At 35.5% G+C, this 10,071-nt stretch overlaps 1 protein-coding gene across 2 annotated transcripts; it reads left to right on the forward strand.

The window, feature by feature from the left end:
* Nucleotides 1-1,485: 1,485 nt before the first annotated feature.
* LOC143469495 (uncharacterized) lies at nucleotides 1,486-9,687 on the forward strand. 2 transcript variants are annotated; one of them, XM_076967207.1, is made up of 12 exons: nucleotides 1,486-1,625; nucleotides 2,039-2,104; nucleotides 3,639-3,758; nucleotides 3,867-3,958; nucleotides 4,085-4,139; nucleotides 4,236-4,314; nucleotides 4,649-4,785; nucleotides 4,858-5,007; nucleotides 5,149-5,289; nucleotides 5,386-5,466; nucleotides 6,474-6,548; nucleotides 9,118-9,687. In XM_076967207.1, exons 1-12 carry the CDS (start codon nucleotides 1,578-1,580, stop codon nucleotides 9,328-9,330), a joined length of 1,257 nt encoding a protein of 418 aa, XP_076823322.1. In that variant the 5' UTR covers nucleotides 1,486-1,577; the 3' UTR covers nucleotides 9,331-9,687. The 2 variants fall into 2 exon arrangements, with proteins under 2 accessions (XP_076823322.1, XP_076823323.1); XM_076967208.1 differs by lacking the exons at nucleotides 1,486-1,625; nucleotides 2,039-2,104 and adding an exon at nucleotides 3,055-3,429.
* The last annotated feature ends 384 nt before the right edge of the window (nucleotides 9,688-10,071 follow it).

The raw sequence follows: 10,071 nt of genomic DNA on the forward strand, positions 1-10,071 counted from the left end.
ATACGATTAGTACAGAAACATAACTTACTACAATCGTAATGACACTGTATAATAATGACAGGGTTGTTCACAACAAACGTAATTATACGACTCGTTGTGAGAAATAAAAAGAAAAATATAGCCATACAAAATTTAATAGATGTATTGTGTTATTAATTGTTGCATCTCTATACGTAAATGCTTAACTGTTAGCGGCCGAATGTTGAAATTGGAATTGGTAGACATGAAAGCGTGAACAATTAAAATTTTAAACTAACAGTTACTTCTCGGTTAAACTGAAGTGGCTCCCAAATACAAAGCCGCTCGCTTCCAACACGACCGATGCGATCAATGATAACCTTTGATAAGTAACTTTTGACCAGTGACGCTTGGTGTTAAGTTGTACATATTCACTTGAAACACATCTCGAGAACGCAAAATTAATCAAAAAGTGCCTGAAATACGACAATTAATGAATGAAAAGCTTGAGCATCATGTCTTGCTTTTTTTGTAAGGAACGAGTATACAACGCTTCGGTTAAGAACGATCGCTTTTAATAAAACATACACTGCAAAACACAAACACCGCGCCAGCTTTCAATTTTAAGTAGGCCTACTATAAGAGATGCACCAAACCTTTGCAATATCAACAGTTTTTCTCATTCAGAAAAGCGATTTTATGTCCTTGAAACCATAATAAATCCAACATTAGCTATAACTTTAATATTGTTATCGGTGAATATCGTTACGCCGTTAATCACGGCTTGTTTTTCGTCATCGATAAGTTGCCCCAAAAATATCAAAAAATTTTCATAAAACTGACGCCTATGCTTATGGTTGTATCGTAAATCTACCTTCAATCAAGTGTAGGGACGCTTCTAAAATTTTTACCAAATGCGCTGCCGATACTAATAAAAAATTAGCAGTTACTGTTTCACCGATTATTATCGAAAGGAACTTTTCACAGATTTTTGTTAACCTAACTTAAATTTTATAACATAGTAAGCTTATTCTATGTTTTAATCTAAATTCAATTAAACCCTTTACCCTAATTACAGCAGCTAAAATCAACTTTTTGCATGCCTATTTTCCTTGTTAAACGCCTGTCTGTAACAATGAGTTTCGTGACCTAATTTCGGAGAAATAATCACTTTCTAAAAAGTTACGATTCGGATTTTTCACTTATCATTGTTTTAACAGATATTGTGGGTTTTTTATCTTCAGTTTGCAGTCATATTCATTGACCCTATCAAAAAGGACTAAGTTGGTTTCCATTGGCAAGTCTCCGCTGTGATTATGCTTGAGCAAAACAGCTATAAAGTATAGAACTTTGATTGATGATGCATGCAGTCTTTTGTTGTTGTGAGAAAATTTTATTTTGAAAAAACAGAATTAAATATCTTTCAGCGCAGCATACAAAATACTTCTGCAGGCGAAATAATTTTCTGTTTCCTCAGTCATTGTAACTTATATGATTTGCCAACGACAAGTTCTGTAACAAATTATTTTCTTCAAAATTTTAGGCTTGCTTTTTATAAGTTAACATTTTCAATTAAAGTTATAATAATTGTATAGGCATTACACATTACAGACTTAATCATGACTGGTGTGGCGCCGACAAATGCTTTTCCTACGCCAAAATCTCAGGTCAACAGCATATAATTTAGGCTGTCACTATTTCACCGGACAAAATCGTACGTTCAAAACTATTTGTCACAGTTTCTCTTTAACCTAACATACTTGTTATAAATTTATAACATAGTTACCCAAAAATTTTTTAATTTTAATCTAACTTTCATAAAACCTTCCATCATATCTTCTAAAGACCTTACCCAATCGACACTCTTTGACAACGGGCTGCGTGATTTACTTACGGTGAAATAGTCACTTTCTAAAATTTAATTTGCTTTAAGCACAAAATTATCTTACAGCCTGATTATAATTTACTTATATGAAGCATTTGTTATTTTTACAGTATACCTGATCCATACTCTTCTTTATAATACAATTTATCATTAGTTTTTTTTACAATTTATTATCATTTCTAAATCAACTTATAGACTTGTGTTCCTGGTTCTGAGCAAATTGACAAAGATCGTCAGCAAACTTACTTAAAGCCGATGCAGGTATATTTACCATAACATGTTACAGTTTGAGCAATTTCAGCTAAAGCTTATCTTGACTTTTTATAAAACCGCCCTTAGAGAGCAGTGTGGAGCAAAGGTGTGTGTTAAGTCTGCTAATCAATTGCCGGTGACCACTTTGTCTGGTGACACTGTAGCTGTTGTTTGCAATATCTTTGCTTTTTATATTTTTGTACGTGACGTCAACTTACGACTTAAATGTGAACACTGTAGTGTGCAGTGTAATGAAATTAGCGACGTACACTCAAAATCGCTTACTCTTGTTTATTCTTTTCTAAAAAACAAAAACAGTTTGTATAAACATTCGCTTGTCGGCAACGATGTAGCTCAGAGGTTTGTCTTTGGAGAGTAAAGTTGTTCTAATTATAGGTTTAAGTATTCGTATGCTGTACCGTATAATAAAATGACGTTTATACTGTCCAAATCTCTATGATAAAGTAATCATCATTACAGTATAAGTGTTATAAACATCCTTTATATGAACGCTTAAAAAATAGAGTCAAGCGTACAATTGGACGTCCATATCAAGGACGACTTTTGAGGTCATATTACTGCGATATGGGATTATGAATTCGATGGTCGTGCACTTGCATACTGAACTGGACCCAACAAGCAGTTTTTGTTTTTTTTGTTAAATTTACCGTGATATTTACCAATCCGTCGAAAGCATTGCACATACTTGCTGTTTTGTATAACGTTGTTTTATTTTCCCGAAGAAAACCAACCACCTATATGCACAATACGTATTATGATGAATTATTAGCCTTTTTACTCTGTTACGAGGTCACGAACAAATATGCATGTTTGTTTCAACATGTATCATAATAGTCATTTTGTGCTTTGTTTACTGATTGCAATCCAAAATTAAGTCGATCTATTCTATACGCTTAAATTCAAACATTTTTGAACAGATAGGACATGTAATAAAAACTTAATTGATTATTATTTTATTGTAGACCAAATATAACTCGGCATGGGTTTTCAGTGAAATAGTTATGTTATTTCTTTATACGCACTTAAGGCAAAATGCTTCTACTTAAAGATTTTTTTCGTTAAAATATACCATTCTCTTCAATTATTTGGTCCGCTGTCCACTCAACAGCATATGATGCTCATTATTGTTTAATACATATTTATCAACATCTACCAGTATAATTCTCTCCAAAACTGGTTTCGTGGTGGTAAATTCCGCCCATGGTGTTGACTATGTAAGGATTTCGCTTACGCTTCTGGGCTTGGTTAATTCGCGGTGAATTATGTCCAAAATGGACGTCCTCTCGGTCATTGTTCAAACCTTAGTCATACTCGTTAGTTAGATTTTATATTTCTATCAAGTTACGAAGTTAAAGCAAAATTATGTACTGTAGATGTTTTAGTGTAAGATTTTTACCATAATCGTAACTGATCGTGACCACAAAACCTCTGAAACCCGTTCCTTCTACTTATTTTTACTTGTTCAAAGAATTATTTGCATTGTTTTTATTGGCTGGTGGATAACAGTGTTTTTTGCTTGTAGCAACCGGTTGAGCCGTTTCCTGTTAATTTCGCGAGCATACCAAGTTTAACCAACCCCTCGGTACCCCGATATGGCACCTTCATTCCAAACCGAATATTTGTCGGCGGAATTGACTTTAAAGTAGGCTTATTTATCATTTTAAGTGCAAATGTATAAAGTAATGTCAACTGTCAAGTGCACTCAAAGCTTAAGTGTGACTAATAAACTTGATTGTTTTACATCAAACAGACTAAGGAAGAAGATCTTCAAAAGTTTTTTTCTGCTTTTGGACGTGTTAAGCACACCAACATTAAAAGAGATCGAGCTGAAATTTCTAAAGGGTTTGTCAAAGAGATTGCTTGTGCTTGCGCACATGATTGCATATATATAATTTGTTCTAAGCTTGTATTATATATAAATTTTTACAGCCAGTGTCTGTTCAAATCCATTTATGCTTGGTGTTTCAGATTTGGTTTTGTAACGTTCGAAAGCGCGGAAGAGGCCAATAAAGTCAGAGAACAGGTAAGCATGTATCTTCCACCGGAAGGTTCTTTGAACGTTAGTACAGTGTTTGTGACGTTTACAGTTATTGTAGATGATGTCACGTTTAAATTTTAGGAAGACAATTTATATATGAACGGAAAAAAGTTAAACATCGGGCCAGCAATTCGAAAGCAGCAACCAGGATTTCCAAAAGGCAAGCACCTCCAGCCAGAAACGAAAATACCATAGCTTATACATATCTTACTAAAGCTTGTAGGTCTAGCTATATTAATCCCAATGCCAGAAAAATTTAAATTACCTATTAGGGAACTTACTTGTCTAAACACGCAACTATGGTAAATTGTTTAATTTTATTTAGGGGTACAAAAATATCGAAATTATTATTAAATTTCTATACTGCTCTCTTTTGTCTGGTGGGAATATGCCGAAGATGATGTATATTTTATGTTCCCTAACAAAATGAAATACCTTATGAATTAGACGGCTTATATAACATGGCTAGGCTGACATCTTGTTGTACATTTCAGATATTCATATTCCCGGCCCTCCGGGTAGTTGGGTCATTCACCCGGCCGGTTATGCTTCTTTTACCAACCCCAGCAACGGAATCACGTACTTTCTTGATTATTCTCCACCAATGATGACTTCTGTACAGCAGCCTCAGGTTAGTTAGCCGTAAAAATGGCCGCTTAACCGCATAGCAGCCTTATGATGTTTACATCGAATACGATTTCAGAACTTTCCTCATAGCCATGGTCATGGCCATGTGATGACCTACGGGGCAGAGACTTACCCAGCCCCACTTCCTACACATTACACGAGTTACACGTATCCAGCAACCTATAGCGGGCCGACGTATAACACCTTGCATTTACCTTATGCACCGGTATGTTTTGGAAAGCTTTTCAAATGTAATGCAAAATGTACTGCAACAATCTTTGAGCGTTTTAAATATTTAGTTGTTCAGTATTAACAAAATAACACCACACAACCTGACATTGTGACTATTTGCTTTTTTTCTTTGCAGATTGGGGGAGCCTGTGGTCAGTTAATTGCTCCTGCCCCGTCTCACTCTACTGGGGTTGAACCCGTCAATGTTCTTCCAATGACATCTGCAATTCCGGCTCCAAGCTACATAGTACCTCGTACTGTAGCAGCCAACGCACAGGTTCGATTCGTCTTTGGCAGCATACAAACAATGGTTACGCAATTGTGTTGGTAATCTGTTTTCGTTTGTAGGTAATTCTTTGTATATTTTATTCAGAGTTTGCCTGTTGTCAGCAGCCGCCATTCAGAAGCTGTATCTGCTGCACAGGAAAAAGCAGCTTTCCTTCCGCCTACAGAGGTATCAAATATAGTCAAGTATCAAGTATATACAGTGGGACCTCGTTAATCCGGACCCCGAACAACCGGAATCCCCGCTATCCGACACAAAACTGCCGGGAACGGATTTCTTCCTATGCATTTTACCCCTTTAATCCGGAAACCCCGCTGTCCGACTCCGACACAAAAGTTTTGGAACAAATGTGCTAAATCAATAGCAATAAAATCCGATAAACCGGATTATTAACAGTTAAGCGAAAATGATTCACGATTGTCCTAATACACTATGTAGTTAGTTGACGAAACAATAGCCGATTATCTACGCATAATAACGTTGCGGTCTTTATTGATTCAAAAGTACAGTATTGCGCTTTGTAAAAAATTTTAGCCGCACAGCTTTTTAGTCATACTATGAAATACTGTACAGTATTTTAGAAACGAAAAAATAAATTGTTCATCAACAGTAACAAACAACACTTCCGCGGTCGCAAAAAAATACGTACAGTACATCGGTTGAGTGCGGCAATCTATTGAAGACATACTGCTGCGACTCAATCGTGCTATCAGCTTAATATATCGCATTGCGCAAAGATTGGAAACAGGTCAAAGAAAGTTCAAGACTGCTGGTCCCGCCGGAATGCTTCGCCATGCAAGAGCGGTTGTCAAACCGATTTGCGGCCGAATGTTCGTCACTTGGAGAGCATTCGTCTTTAATACAGTGGTTCTGGGGTTCGACACTGGGTCGGATCATACAAAAAATATAATTTTATTTTAGTTGCTGTCCAGCCAGAAAGTCGGTACTTAGAATTGGAGTAAGGTGCATACTGCGTTTTGAACACGGTGCTGCATTTGCAAGATTGATTGATTTTTTACTTTCCGATAATCCGGATACCCCGCTAAACCGACATTTTTTGACGAAACGAAGTGGTCCGGATTAACGAGGTCTCACTGTATTCGTCTTCCATATCGATACTTTTATATAGTACTGTTGCTGATTATATCATTTCGCTTTTTCAAACATTTTTACAGTCGGTGCGAATGCTTGTACCTACTTCTGGCGCTTACGTTCATCCATCAGCAGTTCCACCACCATTTATTCACTCGGTAAGAAATTTATTAAAATATTTAAAGAAATACACTCTTTTTATAAGAAACTTTGGGTTGAAACTTGTAGTACCTTAGTTTTTATCTGGGAAATAATTTTATTGCTTTAAGACATAAAATTATATGAAAGTTAAGTTCACTGAGCAAAGGCCGAATCAACTTTTTTGGGTAAAGAAAAGGATCTAAGGCAATCTACCGAAAAGTGTTAATCATAGACTTGTACTGTAATTTAATGAATAATTAATTAAAGAAGCAAAAGCAAAATAAATGGCACCTGAAAGGTTAACTTAAATTTATTAACACGAGCTCTCGCAAACTTGAGCATGTTTTTTCAGGTGTAATAATAACATCAATTTAATATACCCAATGTCACATTTACAACTAGCACAGCCGACAACCGATTGTGCCAGCAACAAACGTAAAGATTCTCAACTTTGCGTTAACCCAATACAAGAGTTTCTTTGCTTTCCGAAACGGTCTCATCTACAGTTATTTTTCGAAACAACTTTTTAATAAAAGTGATAGCAGAATGTAATAGCACCTCAAAGGTCAACTTTAGTGTAATAACACGAGCATTCGCCAGCTAGAGCTTGCTTCGTTAGGTGCATTTGCATGACGGCCAATTAACAACTCATTTTTATAAGAAATAGTAGAAGTCATTTTTCAAAACCTTAATTCTCTACGAGACTCTATACTAGAAGGAGTTAGACGCAGAATAGAATTTTAGAAGCATTCCAAGCTTTCAGCCAAGTACCATAATTAGTTAATTACCTTCTGTTTGTTAAAATAGCTCTTTCACTTCTGTTCTAAATTTTGTTGTAAATATTATTGTTTGCTTGGAGTTATGTCCTGTGTTACGTCACGAGCGTAATTTGTGTCAGAATGACGGCATGTGTAACGTCGTTGTTAATTGAGTTTTAGGTAATTTTGTAGTTTTTGCAAAAACAGACTAGGGTTCGAAAACTCGAGTAGCTCAATAAGAAATATTTATTGGAATGATTGAGCCCGAACTTAATAGCAAAAGCTTTAATTGCTAGAAACTTCGAACCAAAGTTTTTTATAAAAGAAATCAATTTTATTTATGTGCTAATATTGAATTCATATCTCTTGAGTCGTGGCTGTTGAGCTTTGTTTTTATCTAGGAGCTGGACTATAGGTCCTCTTGATCAAATTTTTAACGTTTTGTCTTCTTCTTGTGTGATCAAGGGTTCCAAAAATGGATTTTTATTTTATTTTAGACTAACGATCACTTCACAAGCTTACAATAACTGTATAAAAAGTCTATGCAGTATTTAAGTCTTCTAACGTTTTAATACATATAGCCATAGACAGTATGAAGCTTTTACGCTTGTTAGCTGTGGTGGCGATTTTAGTATTTGTGGCATATACTGCATTAAATTATTATTGTTATTATTACCGTTAAAGACAAAACATTTCCAAATTGTACATGCTATTAGATACGTGATCCGCGGTCCAATAACAGATAACAATAATGACTGTAATTAATGAGCTAGGTCACAGAGTGGTCCAAACCCTGGTACGCGGGCCGCATGCGGGACATTTTTTTTGCGGCCCGATGACACTTTCATTACACCGTATTTTCCAGTTCAAAATGAGCAGTTGTTAAAATACAACTACGTTTCATTTAAAATCATTACATTCACCCACAGCCCGAGATAAGTCGCACATCATTGAAGTGCAAGTCAATATGTGAATATCATGGAATAACAATGCTTTTTTTATCGCTAACGTCACTGTATTGTGAGATAATACACATGTATGCGATGATTTTTGCTCTTTTTTGGAGTCGCATACAAGTAGAAACTATCAAGAAGTGCGACAAAACATTAGGTTGATTAGATCAGTAAACTCAGTCCTTTGCTTACATTAGACTACAGAGTTTCCCCAATTTGCGACCCGCAATGTTTTCCTCAAACCTTAACATGGCCCTTTGTGCTGGCAGTCTTGGACCACCCAGAGCTAGGACCAATGATGTTGTTTCATCAGAGTGCTGCCTTTTGGTTTGAGTAATTTATATAAATTAATGGGCATCACAAGCATTGTTTACTTTGTGATACGGTTGAATACAGTTTTTCAACGCTTTTGCCTGCCATTTTTATTATGAAATAGCAGTCAACTACATACATCTTTATAACGAATTTTCGATGTGCAGATTATTTTTAAATGGCCGCCATGTATCCATCAACAAGAAACTAGTTAGTTTAAACTACTCAAAATAATTATAACAGTTATGTTTGTCCTGAGGACGCTTTTTTCTTATATTGATTTTAATTACAGATAGCTTCACTTTTAAGTAATAGTAGAACCAGTATGTAACTTATAGGAAAAACCTGCCATAAGTAGACAACAAACATTCAATTAATTAATTTTGAAACGGCTGTCTTTGAATGGTTTACTGGAAAATAACAAACTTGCCTTTCATTTTTTAGTTTCACGAATGATAAAAATGCATATAGCGTCAAGATGCATGGACTGTGTTTACAAAAGTTGTGTTTTCAAATGTTGAGAGAAATAGGCAATCCGTCAAGTAAATATCGTTTTTTACTAGCCACCAACCGCGTTGTACGCTCAACCAGTACCACTCAAGTGTGCCCACACACAATTCGTTGCTGCCCTTCCCGAGAATTCAACTTCGGTGGCCAGTCATTGCGATGTTGTCATGCCAGACATTGATGCCCACTCCATAGGACAAGCGATGGAAAATCTGAAAATTGAAAATGAAATTATGCCTCCTCATCAATTGCAGAATGGACAGCAGTGATTTCTTTTTTTTGTACGATCAGACAGTTTACTTTGACTATATGTCGTTTGACCAGGTTTTGTAAACGTTTTTCTATAAAAATGAAGTGAATGTTTTTATCAGGTTATGTTTGCACTAGCTCTTTTTAGCGGGACTTTTAATGTAATTCATTGTGAATCAATTAACATCTCCTTATTTGTTGAAGAAATTTGGTTTTAATGTTTGGTTTAGTTTCAAAACTTTGGAAGTATTCTGGTTTAAAAGTTGTCAATTCGTTCGACCTGTACATAGATGTTTGCTGTTCTTTAACGTTCTTTTGTGTTGGTTCGTTTTATTGTTGTATGTCAGTTCTTTTAATAATAAACGAAAAAACAAGGATTTATATTGGAAAAGGGACAACAATAACAACGTTATAAGTCAAATTCTCATTTTTATTAAGTCCCTAAACGATTATAAAACAGCAGTCGACTGCGCGCTTTTTAACACATCATTTATAATTTGGCCTGAATTTTGTTCAGGTTGGAATGAGTTGTGAAGCAAAAGTAACTCAAACATCGTTTTGCTACCGCCGTGACGCTCAATTTGGTGCGACCTTTTAGAGAACTCATTTTCGGTGATCACTGATCAGCCATTCACTCTTAGACAAGAGATGGAGAATTTGAAAATAAAATGGTGTCTTCTCGTCAGCTGTCCATATAAATAGCACTAAACTTGGAAACATTCTAGTTTTAAAAACTTCTCAATTCGTTGTTCAACGTTATT

This window comes from Clavelina lepadiformis, chromosome 8, assembly GCF_947623445.1.
Source record: "Clavelina lepadiformis chromosome 8, kaClaLepa1.1, whole genome shotgun sequence".
NCBI lineage: Eukaryota > Metazoa > Chordata > Ascidiacea > Aplousobranchia > Clavelinidae > Clavelina > Clavelina lepadiformis.